The sequence below is a fragment of the Hydractinia symbiolongicarpus genome, chromosome 2 (assembly GCF_029227915.1).
Source record: "Hydractinia symbiolongicarpus strain clone_291-10 chromosome 2, HSymV2.1, whole genome shotgun sequence".
NCBI lineage: Eukaryota > Metazoa > Cnidaria > Hydrozoa > Anthoathecata > Hydractiniidae > Hydractinia > Hydractinia symbiolongicarpus.
In genome coordinates this window covers 20,115,095-20,134,307 of record NC_079876.1, presented here as the reverse complement: position 1 = coordinate 20,134,307, position 19,213 = coordinate 20,115,095, and the positions used below count along the sequence as shown (strand labels likewise).

The following is a 19,213-nucleotide window of genomic DNA, read 5'->3' as shown; positions in this document are numbered from 1 at the left end:
TTCTGGCAACATCAAAGGAAAATGAACACATCCACTTTGCCTGTTACAGACACACAGACACACACACACACACAGACACACTCTCCGTATTATTATAGAGATTGAGTATTTTTACACATTTGCCAAACTGGTGGCTAAATTGAAAAACAATGAAATATATTTCTCCTTTTTGTTATGGTCACAGGTCAATATGCACAAAATAATGAATCAAGAAAAAATTAAAGATCAAAATAGTAAAAAATATTGAACAACATGTGACGAATATATTTTATTATTTTATACTACTGAACAACAAATTGATATATACTTTGTGAGTAAAGGTAAAAGAAGAAAAGATTCGTAGTAAAGATGAAGCCACCATATTGCGCCGATTTGTTGTTAAATGTTTCCGGTCTGTAAATTTATTCAAATTTGACGCCTACGTTGTGGCAAAGAGACTCAAAACAAGAGAAGTTATTGTTGTTGGTCATTACAAATATTTCTTAAGTTCAAAGAAGTATAAACGAAGGTTATAAAATGCTGTTACTACTATAGTACGTATAATATTCTAAGTTATCTTAAGTCAAATATCTTATTTTTGATGTTTACTGATAAGTACATCTAAAACCTACTTTTTTTACCCCTAGAGCCATAAAAGAATGTAAAAATTTTGTTAGAAAGATATATAGATACTTGTTGTAAAATATAGTTATTTATTTGTTATCAAAGTAGTTATTATCTTTGTAGATTTTAGGATTCAGATATCAATATTTTTTTTTTCTCGCTTAAAATTTATTTTCTGACTGCCACAAAATAATTTTTAGTTCGCCTCTCCTTTAAGTTTCGCCGAGTTTGCGGATTTTTGCTTCAACCGCGAAAGTTTGTCCCCAATAAAAATTTGAATTTGGCGAACCACGAAAATTATATCCTCGCGAAATATAAAAAAACTAACAATGCGCGAATTTTTTTCGTTCGTATCCCCTTATGAATAAAACAGTAACTACAGATTCAAAATACAAATAACGTGTTAATCCTTTAATGGTAATAATGTCCTTTCTCTCCACATTACGTACTTCACACTTTTTTGTTAGTTCTGTGAACATTTAACAAATATCTCTTGTCTTTTGTACCGGATCTTGTGGCGATTGCATCTTGCGAGGAGCTAATTCGTTTGGCCTTTTAATAAAGACCCCATTATTATTTCGTTTTTTGACTCTGCACAACGATTTCTAAATATTGGTCAATGAGTAAAGGATTTCTTACAGTTCCAGGTAAGATGACCAAATCTTTACTTGCAATTTATAGACCTCTTGAACTAGAAGAGATCTTAGTGTGTTGTGATGAGTTTTGAAGTAATTTTAGCTCCTCGGTCTAGAAGAAACTTCTCGAGATTTCATGTGGAAAGTGAACAACAATGGTTCCATCAGTCGCATGTCTTTATGGCAAAAACATCGCATACATTGCCAAACTTGTATATACATTGTAACACTCCGGGGTCCATATTTTACAATAAGGGTAGTAGCCCCTAACAGCCACAAAAAATTCACCCACCTTTTCACTGTTTGCTTTTGCCATGTTTACTTTGTTTGAAAACCTCTATTTTTAAAATAGCTACTCACTAAGAAGGAACTATAAGTAAAACGTTCGATTTTCTTGTTATAAAGGACATCACGTACAACAATCAGTTGCGTGTAAATTTACTTTTGTATTTTGTGTAGCATTCTTTCCAAAAACATTTTATTTTATTTTAGATTTCGACTGCCCAACTCCTGATGAAACTGTTCTCGGAAATGTTAGCCATCAAGCTATCGAGAAGAGTATCCAGTTGTCTTCCAAAAAATGAGAGACGTATGCAAAGTATGCACCAAAAGATCGTTTCAAAATTGGAAAATACTCCGGCGAAAATGGTGCTGCTGCAGCAATTCGTAAGTTCAATGCACAATATTTAAAAATGAACGAACGCACAGTTAGAGGCTTTTAAAAGAAGCACGAATCTGAAATTGCAGAGGCCAAAAGAAAAGGGAATCTATATCACCCCGGATCGAAAAGGTACCACAACAAGGTAGACCACTTCCCATGGCACATTAGATGGCATGTTTCAAAAGTACTTGACAGGTATCAGTATCCGCGGATCCGTGATTTCTAGAGGCATTGCTGTAAATACTGCAAAGGAATTATTGGCTCGCTACCCCAGATTACTTGAAGACATCAGCATAGAAATTTCCTACTAGGTTTAAAGCCTTTGTTAGAAGGAGAGCAACGACATCCAATAGAATTAGCAGATGGCGCATTCAAAGAAATAAAGTATCAGTATTTATACGGCATTGTTACAAAAGTTGCGAAGTGCAAGATCCCAGAGTCTTTGTTGATTAACATACAGATCAGACCCCAACGAATTATATCCCTGCAAGCCTATCAACACTCGCGAAAAGGAAGACAAAACAGGTAACTATTAAGGCAGTTCGGACAAAAGATCAATAACAACTACCTTTGCTATAATTTTCAGTGGTACCTTCTTGCCCATGTAACTTATTTACGGCGGTAAAACAAGTAAATCACTTCCAAATTACACGTTTCCCAGTAGGTTTTTTTTATATAAGTGCAAACACAACATATTACAGCAATAAAACGAGACCTAAATTCTCATCTAGAAAGTCTTGGTCTTTTATATCCAAAAGGTCCGTGAAAAAGAAAACCTTTCAGCCGATCAGAAAGCACTTGTAGTAATGGATGTGTTTTTAGGACAGAAAACAACAGCCGTATTAGGCAGCTTTAAAGAGCACAATATTGAGACTGTTTGCTTTCCTGCTACAACCTCTGGATTCTACAGGCAAAGAACTTTACACGCCGTGCCTTTAATTAATGGTATTACATGCAAACAATGAAACAACTTGATGGTGCAAAGCATTAAAAGATATCCACGTTCCATTGAAGTTAACCCTACGTCTCTTTATGCCCAATGGTTAGTATTCCTGTACAACCAGAGATATATATACGTAGGTTCTGGTGCAATTCTATAAACATCATCGCACACTTGTATACACTGATGAATACTCCACCTCCGCAGGCTCTCCGCAGCACCTTTTTAATCTATTGTCAAATATCCCCGCTTCCGACCCCCTCCGTAGCTCCCCCTTCTAAAAATATGGGAATTCCCGAAGATCCAACGACATTCAACTACATCATGCAGGACTTGAGTAGAGAGAGGGGACGTCCCGACTCAAAGCTGATGCTAGTTGGGATTGGTGTAATAAACAAATGTCCCAGATCATCTCAAGACCAAAGACATGGGCAATAAAGCTGTTGCGGAGGATCCGTATTTGCTCACTGGCATTCCAGATCATCTCAAGACCCAAGACATGTGCAACAAGGACATCGAGGCAAAAGCCTGTTTGCTGTGTGACATACCACATTGCTTCAGGACTCAAGACACGTACGTGCTATTAAGTCGAACTAGTAGCGAGCTTGATATTTCTGGTTTGGAGTCTCTGTGCATATTATGACAACTGCCCTGATAAGAAAAAACTAAAGAGGGGCAGACTGAGAGGGATATTGACGACCTGTTATATGCGGTTGATAAACTATTGGATAGGGTTCGTGATATAGGAAAATCTTGAACATTACCTGGGTTTTGACCCGCAGAATAAAGCGATGAAACAACATTGCGATGATTGTAAACGCATACTTGACGAGTAGATAGATAGTAGATAAAGGTGTGGTCGGAGATTGTATTGGATGGGTGAAATGCTTTAATGGTGCATTTAATGGCAGTTGCGTATGCCATTATTTAGGTCTGTCAATTACCCGATGCTAGTTGAACCTTGAAAATCACCAAATAAAAGAGGGATGCTAAAATTTGTAGACAAGACCGTCAAATCAAAAATTTTTACAGTGGCGTAACGCCATACAATATTAAAGGTGTTGAAAACCTGGTCCTTAGCGACTCTATCCGTGCAAGGAAAGAACGAGAGATATTTTTTGTGTACTATATTCTATGGGCGGACAAGATATCTCCGCTGTTGATAAAGACTCCCAAACATACCTACTTCCATGATGTTTCCCAATATAGCGAGAGTATTGTGTTAGCCATATCGTTGTATCTTTGCGACTACCCCGAGTTTTTGGATAAGTACTCCCAGATTTAGACCAAGGTAGAGGCGCTGGAAGGACATCGTTTCACCAACATAAGTTTGAAGAAAGATCGGTACATTAACACTAAACTGAAAGAGTTGGAAAGGTAAATCATAACCAACTTTCGCAAGAAAAAGGTACCCAAGGGACCTTGTGGATGTACGCCAATCATCAAAGTGGGGAGCGTCTATAGACAAGGGCGTAACTACTATGTACAGGCATACTTGGAAAAGTGTAAGTGCAAGAAGATCCCAATGCATGGCGTTAGCTACCTTAGCTACTACGACAATGAAGATAGAGCTTCACCGAGTTGTAGTAGGGTTTTGTAGGTTGTATATTCCTACAAAAACAAAACATGAACATTCTGAGAAGAGAAGCGGCGATGTTAGGAATCAAAGGAAGATCGAAAATGTCAGAAGAGGAAATGGAGAGAGACATCTGAAAAGTTACGCAATGCAAACCACTGATCCGTACTACAAGCCTTGTGTAAGAGCAGCATGGCAGCAAAATCTCGAGATCCTGACTGAAGGGTTAAATCGTATAATTCATGACGGCGACTTACTAATCGATTGTGCTACTGGGGAATTGATTGTGCGGTATGGATTAGTATTTTAAGTATTTCCAATAGATTTTACCCTAAATGCAACTATCCGGGGCATATCCATGATATCAATTTGAGTAGGATACGCAATACGAGACAGGCGAGACACAGACATAGCCTCCAAAGAACATCTAGGTTATGACATTTTTACATTCACGAAGCATATACAAGCACAGTCTACTGATGGGATGCATTGAGAGAATAGAGCTCAGTGGGAATTCGACCACAAAGTTCCGCTCAAGTATTGGGAGAACAGCGAAACGAAGAGAAACAGGTAGCGAAACTGCGCTATACCAGTATGCAGCTTTTCATGGGCAAGTGATGCTAACGCTCAGTAATCCATGATCACAATACTGAACCTATGTACCATGTATGTTGAACTATTTCGCGAGTGCATCACGCTCTTTGATCTCATTGCGGAGGTACTATTCGATCTCTTTGATTTTTCTGTATACCTGACTTTCATCCTACAAAGTGTCATCCTCAGGCGCACTGGCTAGTATTGCCAGATATAATTTCATACTATCCATCTTTATTGTATAAGCACCTGTATAGTAAGTACCGTAAAAGCTACATTTTCATCATGATGGTACTCGTTGGTCAGCATAAACTCGAGCCTGTCTGTTTACCCCTTCAGCTGGAGATAGAGAGGTGTGTCAAAATTTCATATGAGAATGCACACAAACATCAAGACGTTCCGTGAAACCACCAACCCCACAGAAATAAATGGTTCTAGATATTGTAAAGGAGCCGCACACAGTGCATTTTCTGGGCCGATATCGTGTTGAAAAACCATGCGTCTTCCAGACCTTCTTGAAAACGAGTACAAGCAATACTTTCACAACACTTCAGAGCCTTGCTTTGGAATGACACCTTTATTTTCTTGATTAACCCTACGGATCAAACTTTTGATTGGATTGATAAACTGTAGGTGCTCCTAGGCCGTAAAAAGACACTCTTTATCGTCGGAAACTGCATAGCTGATGAGAACCCCATCCAAAGGAGGTCAGGTTCTCCAGTGACCGAAATAGTAGAGGTTCTTCCCACAGGCCCCCTTTAAAAGGGGAAAAACCGATTTACGACTTTGAAGCAGACAAAAAATGCCAGCCTTCACGTGAGACTCGAACATCAGAGTGGGTACAAAATTATAGAGTGACGTATAATAAATGTAATGCTTGCACTTATATTGGGTTTCGCCTTGCTCAGTGGCGGCATAAGCAGTGTAAGCACCGGAGCATGGTGGGAATAATTGGCTATTTGGACCAATTTTCTGGTCAGATAGCAACGAATTTAAATGGTGTGAGAAGTAAGTTCGTAGACTACCTACTTGGGATCAATTGCATATCTGCGGAAGCTCCGTTTTTATACCCAAGCTAGTTAAAAAAAAAATCGAGAGAAAGCTTTTGTTGGAAATCATCAATACAAAACTATAATATTTTGCATAGATCGTCTATACAAACCCCTAGTTGGGCCTTAAAAAACATCAAAAAAGATGTCTTTTTCACAACTTACCCTGTTCAACGCCGTACCTGCCGGAGCTATCGATAACAGCAAAAGCGAGGAAAAAAATATTTCTTCGTACCACGCTTTATCTCTACACCTTTGCCTTTCAGTAGCTTTGTAACATCAGACTTGAACTCGGTCTGTTATCACACTGAAAAGTCCTGGGATAGCGTAGAGGTCCTGCTTTGTAGACATCCTTGATCATCTCTGCAACATCTACAACTTTCTTCGTCCTTATAGGTCTTGCAATCTTTTATCTTAAAGTCACAACGATACCAGCCAAGATATCTTTGTACATGTTGCGTATAGTTTGTCGTGCGGCATGTATAGCAAGTCAAAATAATGCATTTCATTCGGCTTTGTTACGTTGAAATGAAGATAGTCGACCTTTTTCGGGCCGCGAACGTATCGAAACGAGAGTGACGCAAAATCCAGTGTGCGAGTTTCTTTTGCGATAGCTTACTTTCTTCAACGAGAAACTTGATGGTCTTTCGTCCAGTCCAGAGATGCTCTGGCTGGTAGTAGATCTTGCTAAGCTTCGCTGCTTCTTGCTCAGACACGGCATGTGCATTTGTCATGTCTTTATTACATGACAAAACGATGTAATTTTGTAATGAGCTATGCTCAGCTGTATTTGTAGGCTACGTATCCTAACAAGGTTAAGTACGGCCTAATGAAGGTGAGTTCATTGTTCTTTTGCTCCTCGGAAGGAACGTAGAAGAAGGAGAGTCTTGGAGCCTTCTTAATCGTAGCGAAGTAGTACTGTCTCATACTCTCCCTTGTCTGAGTAGGATCTATGCGGCCTTGAGTTTCCGTTCACGTTCTTCAGAACACCGTTCAAGTTTCGCCTGTCTATCTTTGATCCACTGTGCTTCATCAGCAGTCCATGCATTTTGCGTTCCTTACCATGGCCTGAGAGTTTACTGAACAGATAGTTGGTTCTTGAAAATGCAAGTGCATTGATTGCAGCTCCTGCGATGATGCCTCCGATCGTCGGCATTTATTGCTAGCGTAGACTTTTGCATTTCGTAAACCATGAAGACTGACAAAAAACATGCATGTGACACACTACCACTTTTTGGCACAATGGAAGCCGGAATCCACCCTTTATTGGCGTTCATCTCGCGAGTTGCTCTATCTGCCATCTTCGAAACAACGATCATCTTGTGATCGCTAGAATCTCTCTACCTGCTAGGGCATATCCGAAAGTAAGCCTTAGGTTGATAAGGGTCTCCTACAGCATATCAATTATTTAATCAACATTTAGCCATTGAAAACATGGTTAAATCGTCAGGCTTGCTGCACCAAGAAGCCGGCGTGTTTACGACAGGCTTCGATTAGTCTCTCTAATAGCCGTATTTTGTCTGTCTGTCCGCAAGAAAAGTGTTATGCAACGGGCACACACAATAGCGTGCAATGTAAAGATGGTCGACCCCATGTATTTTATAATGTTAACGACTGTCTGTTTTCCTGTCTGTTACGGAAACACGAAATGCGATATATAAAGGACGGACGACCCCGTGGATTGACTAGTCTCTATGGTAGGCACTATAACCAGGGATCAAGTCGGAGGTCTTATACAAAATAATTTTGGCGAGTTAACCTGATGGTCTCGATAGTCCAATAAGCGAGTAAAAATGTTTTGAACGCCCCGGGAAAATATCAAAACACTAAAGTCACATAAATAAAACACGTGGTTTTATTTTGAAAATTTCGTACGTTTTTAATTTCTGCTGATTTTAAAAACATTCTCTCGAAATTGGTGGTTAATTTAAAAAGGAAAGTACTGTGAATTAAAATGACATTTAACATGGGTAAGAAAACTTTTATATTTTGTTTTTATATTAAAGAAGCAAGAATTATTATAACATGAAAATATTGTCGCAAACTCAAAACATTTTTGGCGTGCACAAACGTGTTTAAATTTAGCTTATTCAAGAAAAGGAATTATTTCATCCAGCGAAGATGAGGACTTCGAAGATTCACCGCTTTTTAATTGAGCAGTTATGTAAGTAAGATTTCAATACCTTTTTGTAACTAAAAAATAGTAAGGTTGTAATAAATGTGCGGCAAATGAGTGCTTTAATATTAATGACCTGTAAAATAATGGAAACATTTTGTAAGGTGAAGGGAAAAAGATATAAATAAGTGTTTTTAGTTATGTTGTAACTTTATTTCATCATAGTGATAAAATTAAACAAACCTCTGAAAACCGAGAAAATAAAAGAGAAAAAAGAAAGAGAAAATATATTGAAAAAGCGAGTAAGTTTAAGAAATGCCTGATTATAATTTAAACTTATTTTCGTAAGTTTTATTGGTGTACTATTTTTTTATTTTAAACCTAGATGGGACTTTTATCTCAAGCAGCGAAGAGAGCGATGTCGGAGATGGCACCGAAGACGACATTCAAGACGACAAAAAAAGAGAGAAAGGTAGCAATGACGAGGAAAATAACGACACAGAAAATCAAATGTCAAGCTTGTCAGGTAAGACCATTCATGACTTCTGTTGAAGAATCAGTTAAAGCACGAAGTGATATATGTAATTTATTTAATTTTAGACAAGTGTGTTCGTGCGGATTCCTTGGAAGAAGCAAAAAGAATTATAGAAAAATACGAGATTGAAACTGGAACGAACTATTCGATTTACCATAAAAAAAGCGGTTTTTGTTCTCCAGGTTGGTTTACAAGTAATACTTATCTGTAATACTCTGAAGTGACAAATTTTGCGATTAATGTTGGACTTTAATGTGTTTAGATGTTGATATAAAAGGTCATAGGATCATGTTTGAGGACAAAAAGTCTGACAACCAACAATTTTTTTTTACTGGTACACCATTTCTCGTTATGGGTATGGAGGCGTTAGATTGCGTGCACGGAGCAGACAAAAGTAAAGTTCAAAACAATAAGAGGAAAGACGCAAGAAAGGCAAGCATGATTTATCCGCTTTCCTAAAAAAAAAGAAAAAGAAAGGAAAGATGATAATTCGCGCCTCTACTAATTTTTTAGAATGATGGTGATCACTCTTTCAGGAAGTCAAGATTTCTGACACAAAATACAAAAAAGATGGATTGTCCTGCCAAGATTATCATGCGTGATATTATCACATTTCTTGATTATAAGGTAGAAACTAATTTTCTGACAATCGCAGTCTAAACCGTTGATCAAATTTTGACTTTTGTCATACATATGGTTTAAAAAGTACCGCCTAGATTGATGCTAACACGGAGTGGAAGAGAAAAGTTTGCGTTAAAAGCTTAAAAAATAAATGGCAACAGAATAAGGTATACCCGAAGAAAACAAAGGCATCAGCATGCAGGGGTTTATTAAATGAAATTAAAAGCCTCACCTTTAACGTGTACGACGTTGATGTTCTTGATGTGTTGCACTACCAGCTAGTAATTGCGTTGAAAGGCCTACAGAAAGCATGTCCAAATGATAATGGTATCTTTTTGGAAATCAAACCACCAAAAACAGTTGTTAAAGTCGGTACTCTTGATTTGGATAACTTGCCTGTGTCGAAAAGCAAGAAATCTCGGTTCACAGGTAGAGTCGGGAGAGCAACTGAGAGTAGAAGGTTTTTCTCTCACTTAGTCGTCACACCAAAAATTGAGACGAAGACTAATGTTATAGAAGAGCAAGCACCTCTACTCGATGATGCAACCTATGACATTCCCTTTTCTTCAAACGAAGATACATCGATTTCACTGTCTCTTGTGCGTGGAAACGATGATGACGTGGTAGACAATAAAGAGAAAGATTCGTCAGATGAAGAAGTTATGATAACAAGAGTCATTGAAAATAATGGACAACCTCCGAAGAAAAAGAGGAAGTTGGTCAGTCGAAGAACATGGCATTATAAATAACCAGATGTTAACTGACGAATCTATTAACTTGGCACAGCAATATCTTGCAGCACAATTTCCCCAATACGATGGCTTCTTCGACACGTGTCTCGGTATCCCTAGACGTGAAGAATTAGTTGTGTCAAATAAGCCTTTTATACAAATCCTTCACACTGGTGCACTGCATTGGATTTGTGTAGGGAACACTAAAAATCATAACAATTCGTGTAATGTTTATGATAGCTTAAGTAGTGGTAACATCACACCCAGCGTTGCGTGCCAAATAGCATTATTCTGCCACACAGCAGATCCGGAGATAAGGGTAGAGATATGTTCCGTCCAGCAACAAAAAAATTCTGTGGATTGTGGACTATACGCCATTGCGTTTGCAACAACTCTTGCTTTGGGGGGTGATCCAACTAAAGTAGTTTACGATCGTAAAAGATTGCGTCCGCATCTACTTATGTGTTTGCATCAAGAAAAAATGCTTCCTTTTCCTGAAGAAAAAACATTAAGATCTTTAAGATGCGAAATCAAAATTTTAGCTATTGAGTTGTACTGCAGTTGTCGCATGCCCTACGACGAAGAAAACGCAGATGACATGGCCGAATGTTCGAAATGTTTACAGTGGTTTCATCAAAAATGCGAAAATATCCCACCAATAATTTTTAAATCAAGAAACAAAAAATATTTTTGTAAAGCTTGCGTTGAGGAAAAAAAAAGTCGAAAATAAAAATTAAGACGTAAAATCATTATCTCCTTTTTTATTTGTTACCCCTCTGAATTGGTAACGAGTGGTGGAGAGCTCTTTGAAGGTAAAGAACACAACGATGAAGTTCTTTGACGGATTTTGACGAGTAACTCGAAGAATTTAATTTATAAAAGATTCGCCTCCGACTTGATCCCTGGTTATAGTGCCTACCAGTCTCTATTTTAATAGCCTTATTTTGTCTGTCGGCTAAAAAGCAAGTCGTGGTAACCCCAAACGAAATTTTTAAGCTAAAAATGGAAAATATGAGTAATTTCATTCACCATAATGACATCGACATAAATATGTTAATAGAATAAAAATGTTATCGTTTACTCCTCTTCCCTTTTTCATAAGGAAAAAATTGTTTGGGCTGTGAGACAACTTAAATTGTCCTCAGCTTGTCAAGCGAGCTTGCGCCGAAATACGGTACGCCCATCTTCTTTTTATCTCATCCATCGTTGCCTCGTCTACCGTCCAGTGAGTAAGCTATTGGCGAAACGTGATTTGTGGTCCGCGCTCTTTTCACTGAACTCCCATACATCTTTGGGAATAAATTAATCATAAAATTATCATCAAACTGTTTCGTTTGTTGGGGGATTTTTTGTAGTTAAAAAGTTCACGAGTGTCCCCTGGAGACAGACATGAAGATTCCTGGTCCCCTAAACCTGAAAAAAATTAGCATATGTGGACTCACATACCCTATATAGCATAGTATTTGAAAGTACTCAACAAAATTCTAGGCATATGAAGCCATGACTGTGGCAGTTTAGATTTCGGTTTGAGGAAACTACAATCTGCCTGCTGATCTGCTGTGTGGTAATTGAAGTTTCGCAATAGGCGAAACATCTCTTGGTTTGTTATTGGTTCGATTTTGCCTAAATTCGTGAAAACTTATATAAAACTGAAATTTGCAATACCTGGCATGTCTTTAAGTAAGTGCATTAATTTGTGTGACAAAAGTTGTGTTGTGTGATTAATCCTACTGTAGCTATAGCTACTTTGCTCAAATGTAGGTTAGTGCATGGCCAATTGCATAAATTAATTCCAGGGTAATGTTATTTATTTATTTTGTGGCACTTTTGTAGCACTCAAAAATAAGGTAGGCTTTGTTGAAGAGAGGTCTTGTGGATTTCCTTTCATGGAAACATTTGAGGTTTCAAACTATTATATATCAACAAGTGTAGATTGATGCCTTCTGATTTATTTGAATTCATTTAAAGCTCTATAATAACAAAGCCTTTGTGTGACGAAATGGACTGAAAGCCTCCATCTTTTTTCCAGAGCCGAAAGAGCTTACCACTGAAAATGTAAACAAAGAAATATATGTACCTAGCTAATATAGATATATAGTGCCAGAGTGTATATGTTATCATATTGTTTTATTTTGATGAATGTTGCGTTTTCTGTTTTTAGAATGACGAAAGCTGATTTGGTGGTTTTATTAGAAGGTTCACTTAACTTCAGAGGTCTCCCATCATATGGTTATAAGTATATAATATATATAGTCTAAATACCAACAAAATGAATGTCAATTTCAAGTTCCACTAAAATATAATTTTAAAAATATTAGGCACTTCCTAGAGTTTTAGATTAAAACTTAATTGAACGTAATGCAAACATCCACAGCCTATGATGACAAGCGAATTTATACAGATATTTGCCCAAAGAAAAAAATCACTGATGTAAATCCCAGAGAAAATACACCTTGCACCATTTCTTCTTTTCGTCCTCAATCACATGTGGAAGAAAATGCTTTCCATTTATCAAACAGAAGATGGCTGATTTTAATGGCATACTGTTTACTAACATTATCTGCTGGCTCAAGTTGGCTATGTTTTCCTGCTGTGTCAAACATAATGAAAGTATATTATAATATTGGAATTCTTGCAGTGAATATGTTATCGATAATTTTCGGTATTGCAATAGTTATTTTTTCCTTACCATTTGCAACTTTCTTGGGTAAGTTTGGACTTGGAGCCACCCTAAAACTTGCAGCTTTTGCAAATGTAGCTGGAGCTTCTGTGAAATACTTTAGCACAAACAGTGATTATGGATATTGGTTTTTACTGATTGGTAATGCACTTGTTGCTATATCTGTTGCTGGATTTTTATTCTTACCTGGACAAATAGTTTCGACTTGGTTTTCCGAGAAAGAAATTGGCAAAACTACATCAGTATGTATTGCTTTTGATGCATTAGGACCTGGGTTGGGATTTTTACATGCTACCTACATGATTCGAAATAGTAACAACACCAATGTTATTGGGTCAAGCATTCAATCATTTCTATTGTCCCAGTTGGTTCCAGCTGTTTTTGTTTTCGGCTTTGTGTTAGTAACTGTGAAAAGCAAACCCAAACACCCTCCAAATTTATCAGCAAAAATTTTCAAAAATGAACATAACAAAATTCAAGATAATAATATTTATCGTTATCATCATTCCTTAAAGAGCGCCATTTTTATGTTGTTAAAGAATGTGGACTTCCATTTTGTCATACACTTACAAGGAATCACTGCATCAATAGAAGGCATTTTTGAAATTTTATTAAATGAAATGCTTATTGAGTTGTACCCAGGACAAGAACAAGGCATTGGGATGATTGGATTTTTGGCTGTAATATTTGGATTCAGTAGCAACATTTTAGTTGGCAGCATTATCGACAAGACAGGGTCGTATCGGAAAGTAACGTTTGGAGTGTTTTTTCTCACAACATTTTTTTGCATTGTTTGGAGTGTGCTGCTTAAGTATGTGCTTGATATAATATTTACTGGATTGATTTACTGTTTGCTCATGGCAACAAGTACCTCATACTATACTATTGCTTTTGTACATGGTTTGCACGTGGCAGAACCAATTTCACCCTCTGTCACTGGGATCGTGTTGGTTTTAACATCACAAATTTATGACACGGTTGCATCTTTTATTGCTACACAAATTTTAGCTGAAATTGGTGTGAATGGGGTAAATGGGACAGCAATTGTTGTCTGTGTATTTGCAATTATACTTTCCTTGTTTTTGAAAAGTGACCTGCGCAAACCTGATCCTCAGCAGGTATAACTTAGACATTGTTGCTCTCTGTTTTGCTAGTAACTTTTATTTTTTCTGGAGAATGACAGGTATTAATAATATATATATAATGTGTTTTAATTATTAAGAATTAAACAAAACCGAATAATATCATTTAATTATATTCTAAAGAAAATGTATATAAATTATTTATGAATCATTTTACATAGTTAGAGTTCTTTGAGTTTTTGAGTATTAACACATTGTTAAATATTAATGACATGAGTTAAACACGTGATTTGCTGTTTGAAAAATATTTACACTATTTTAAAGCATTTATTTCCTAAAACCCTCGTTCAACCAATTTGGATACAATTCTTAGTATCTATTTTTAATGTGGATGCGTATTTGAAAGTATATATATGGTCAATCTTAAGAAAAGTGTTCGAAAGCATAAAAAAACATTGCTTTATTTTGATTGAATTTTTTATGGTGTTCCCCACCCGCAAATGGTGGCTACCTAAAGACATTTTTAGGAAATTTATTTTTGCGATTGAGAGGCCTGAATAGTATTGAAATCAAATATAAATTAACTTACATTTTTTAAACATCGTTTTACTCATGGTGTTCAAGAATTTTTAAATATTTTTGCGATGTAAAAAAATTGCTGAACATTATTTCGCGATTAATCGACTTTGTTGGGAGATAATATTATCTCAACATTACATGGAATCTACAATCCGTTAATTCGGCTTGCTACCTTGAAAATTCAGACATACGTTATTATATATAATTTTGTTTTGGTATTTTTCTATAGCGAGAGACTGCCGCTCAAAATATATAATATACCTTAACACCATTAATTTTCGCGCACCTTTTATTTTCGCGCACACTATTTTCGCGCCTTTAATTTTCGCGCAACCTTCAAAAACGCCGATTCGCGCACCCTTTAATTTTCGCGCACCTCCAAATTTACAATTTTTTTTGAAGTGAAAAAATTTTAAAAGTAATTGATAGACGGTTTTTCAGCTTTCCAATGACTCTTTTCTTCTGATTTTAAGTAAGCCCGTTGATACAAAATAACATAGTTAATAGAAAAAACACTGGTTCGGAAGATCGGCAAACTTCAAAGGATTCTCAAACGGTGTTTATAAGTACGTCACGTGACCTTGATAATGCACGATCATTTCAAAATGGCTTTAGTATAGGAGGAAATGATAGTGTTTTGGTATCCTTAGATATTTTTGAGGATGACTTTAAAGATATTATTGAAGTTTTAAACGAAGATGAATATATAAATGAATTCTCAAACAATCTATGTGAAGACGTAAGTAATGGGAAAGCTTTTTGTATGTCACAGAAAATGTTAATATGACCACATTATCATTTAAGATCGAACTTGGCAACTTTCCCTGTGAAGTATGTGACAAAGTGTGCAAAAGAAAAGGTGGATTAAAACTTCATTACATTAAGAAGCACAATAATAATGAGCTTGAGGCTAAGAAGGAAGAGGAACAAAAGGAAGAACTAGTTGATGAAGAATTTATAACCAAACTTTTAAGAAAGGCATTGGAAAATGTAGTAACTAGTGACAATGTTTTTTCAGAAATTATTTCAAAAGAATTTAAAGCATATGAAGAGTATGGTTTTGACAGAGCTATCTCACAGAAAATAGTACATCAATTTTGCCAACATAAAAGTAGCCATAACAAATCATCAGAAAAATTCTTCATACTATACAAATATTGTTACACATGCTATAAATTTTATACCTCCATCGATAAACAGTAAATACTTCAAAATAGTTCTCATGAAACTTGGTGACTTATTATGGACTACGAATAATGAAACTACAAGTGCTACTTCTGACAAAAATATTAATATATCAGAAAAGAAAATAGGAGGACTATATTGGGGGATATATTTTACACAAACTTCAAGAAATTTGAAAAGTTCAAAAAATTGGAACAGTCTGGAATACCAATAAGCAATAGCACTTATGGAAGCAAGTAAGGGGAAGAAATCAATAATTTGATTTCTTATTTAAATCGAGGTGGACTATGGCAAATTTCTCTTCCAATTCAAAAAATATTAATAATCTGTGAAAAATACTTCCGACTAAAGACTGAAGATGTTAGTTTAAGAAAAATTAATATCAAATAGCAGGACAATATATCTTTGAATGCCAATGAAATTGCTAGTAATGTGCTTTAAATCCTCGACCACTTGTGTTCTTAATCCTGTTTCTGGCTTTATAAAATTTTTATAGTCTCGCAAAGTTCTAGTGCTTGGTAATGTCAATGTATTGCTATTCCTTATTTCTTCATAGACTTATGCCGAATTAGACCAAAGCGATAGACAAAAGCGAATCATCATTGGATGGTAACGTACCCCTGATGCACTAACTGCTGCCATCTTCTTTTGTTCTTGCCAAAATAGATGGCGTGATTTTGCGAGTAGTGTTGGACATAATACTGACAAAGTCATTATGGAGCTCTGTATGTTGTTTATTGTTTTTAACTCTAGCCTCATTTTCTCTAATTTTGACTCTAGTTGTGCACATTTTAAGCATTTGTTTTTTAGGCTAATAATAACTCGTTGTGGTGCAGTTTTTGATAAGGGTGCTTTGAGTTTAGCTGGGGTGTGCAGCGTTTTTTCTAAAACTTTGGCAGAATTTTTTTTTTCTGAAAACTTCACTGCAAGAAGTGCAAATTGTTTCGTCCTGACTTTCCATAAGCAACAGACAGTTTTTAGTCCTGTAATACACAAAATTTTCATATGGTTGTAGTCATTGATCTTCTCTGTTAAGTAGCTCCAAGGGTGATTTCCGAATTGCGTGTGCTATGACCTGGCTAGAAAGATCTGGTTGAGTGCCACTGCAAAATGTGAAGTTTTCAATGCTTACCAAAATATTGGAAACAGTAATGTTTTTAAGTGATCTTCTGCAATTTTTATATAAAGTATGATCTTCTGTATGATGCCCAAAACATCATCAATACACACTTCTTAGTATGGCTCACTCCAGGGTTGCATAAACCTTTTAAATGTAGTAGTATTGTCAGTTAAAAATGTCCCACAACCATTTAAGGATTTTAAGTTTTTAATGCGTGTGTTTAAATATTTAAGGTTTTTGTAATAGGGGTTATTAGTTGTGTTCCAATGAGATACTTCATCAGAAACTGTACATAACGTGAGTTAAAGCTGTCAAATAGCACAGTAATATAACAACAGGACGCTAATCGCTTGAACGAACTCGTTAGCATCATTCGGTATGTTGTAAATAGTATATGATAGATGAGATTTAGTTAGATATAGAACGAGCTATACCGCGAACTGCTAGATCGAGCCTTCCGGCTCGGCCGATGTCAGCAGTGAGTGGTACGCTCTGGAGGCACTGCGTAGTTATTTTTGGAAAGAACAGGGATTTGTCGCAATAAATATGGTGTTTTTCCTGTAAATATAATCATATGTAACAACAACAAAAAAGCACCTTTAACATTGGAGTTCACTGCCCGGATACGTTAACTGGTTTAGGTCTGTATAGACTAATGATAACCAGCCGGAATCTCCTGTTATGAATTGCTGAAGCTGAAAGACGAAATTTTGATGGTGGCAGCTAATGCTAAAAAAAGAAATAATGATGCGATAATATATGACTTTGTCGACCTTCACTGATCGTTAAGAAACGCGTTTTGGGTAATATTGAATAGTTAATACTTTTCGCCGTTCCGAGGCATATATCGGAGAATTAGCCGTCCCGAGGCAGATATCGGAGATTTAGCCGTCCCGAGGCAGATATCGGAGAATTAGCCGTCCCGAGGCAGATATCGGAGAATTAGCCGTCCCGAGGCAGATATCGGAGAACCAATTAACTATCCTATAGTGCTCAGAAATTATTTACTTGATGTTCAGTGATAACAATGACAAGATACAAATATTATTGAAACGTTTCTTTGATATGAGGCTGGACTTAAAAATCGTGATGACAGAAAAGCTGATGATAAACGACATTAAAACATTTTCGTTAAAGAGAAAAAAATAAAGCCGTGATACATGGGGATATGAACCCGTAATGTGGTTAATGAGAAAAAGAATGTTGTACATAGACTTCAGATTTTGCGTGACGTAAATGTTTTTTATTGGAGTCTGGGGACAGACTCTTGTGACAGAGAGGGTAATGTTACAATGAGATACTTCATCAGAAACTGTACATAACGTGAGTTAAAGCTGTCAAATAGCACAGTAATATAACAACAGGACGCTAATCGCTTGAACGAACTCGTTAGCATCATTCGGTATGTTGTAAATAGTATATGATAGATGAGATTTAGTTAGATATAGAACGAGCTATACCGCGAACTGCTAGATCGAGCCTTCCGGCTCGGCCGATGTCAGCAGTGAGTGGTACGCTCTGGAGGCACTGCGTAGTTATTTTGGAAAGAACAGGGATTTGTCGCAATAAATATGGTGTTTTTCCTGTAAATATAATCATATGTAACAACAACAAAAAAGCACCTTTAACAGTTGTAAGAGTACTCAAAGTCTTTCTTGGTGGTCTTGGGGTAACTTGTTTACTGAAACTTCTTACTGGCATGTTTAATGTTGGGATAGCACCATGTTTTAATTTCTTCTTCGTCATCTTTGCCCCAACAACTATATGAGACATTTTTTAAAAGATTTATTTAGAATTGTTAAGAACAAATTAAGAACATTTTTCAATGTCTTCTTTATGAAATATTAGCTATTTGTTTTTTAAAGTTCTCATATACTACACTAGTTTTGGTTATTTCAGACAGCCACCGTTGACGCCACTCTTTCTGAACATGTTCTGCAGGAATTCTAAAAATAACAATGCCTTTTGTTCTTCTACACATACTGCACCTGAATACTACAATTTACACCTGGCATCTTGTGTGTTAACTTTTGCAGAATTGTTTTGATCAATTTATTACTTTACCTTTTTATAACTGGTTACCTGTATCGAAACTTTCGTTCTTATGGTGGCTTCCTATTCTAACTAAACACTAACTTTCTACCTGTAAAACATTTATTTGAAGACCAAAGACTTCATTTGGCTTTTCGTTTTGCTGATCTCGTTCGCATCTTTATTTTGTCTGAGAAGAATATTGACGAGGTCCGTTGTCATTTTCCGAGAATTCTCGTATTCTGTATCGGAAACATTCTCAGGAATTTTTATTCCTAGGCCACCCAATATCTTGCTTTTTTATTACCTTAGGTAGTCGGCTTTGAATCGTCTGTGTCTCACCCATTAAGCTCATAAAACCTCCTTTAAACCATTGTGTTAGACGTCTGTTTAGTACTTCTACGTGCTCCTTAGATTTATTCAGACCATTGATACAGCAGTATCATTCATGTGTCGTTAAATGACTTCTTATGAT

At 36.4% G+C, this 19,213-nt stretch overlaps 2 protein-coding genes across 2 annotated transcripts; both read left to right on the top strand.

Annotated features, from left to right (window-relative positions):
• Positions 1-7,817: 7,817 nt before the first annotated feature.
• On the top strand, positions 7,818-10,810 carry LOC130630031 (uncharacterized). The gene is made up of 3 exons (XM_057443429.1): positions 7,818-8,700; positions 8,775-8,891; positions 8,972-10,810. The coding sequence occupies exons 1-3, from the start codon at positions 8,685-8,687 to the stop codon at positions 9,166-9,168; spliced, it is 330 nt and encodes a 109-aa protein (XP_057299412.1). The 5' UTR covers positions 7,818-8,684; the 3' UTR covers positions 9,169-10,810.
• Positions 10,811-11,569: 759 nt separating this feature from the next.
• On the top strand, positions 11,570-18,277 carry LOC130630028 (feline leukemia virus subgroup C receptor-related protein 2-like). Its single transcript, XM_057443427.1, has 3 exons — positions 11,570-11,741; positions 12,223-15,823; positions 16,144-18,277. Exon 2 carries the CDS (start codon positions 12,420-12,422, stop codon positions 13,863-13,865), a length of 1,446 nt encoding a protein of 481 aa, XP_057299410.1. The 5' UTR covers positions 11,570-11,741; positions 12,223-12,419; the 3' UTR covers positions 13,866-15,823; positions 16,144-18,277.
• The last annotated feature ends 936 nt before the right edge of the window (positions 18,278-19,213 follow it).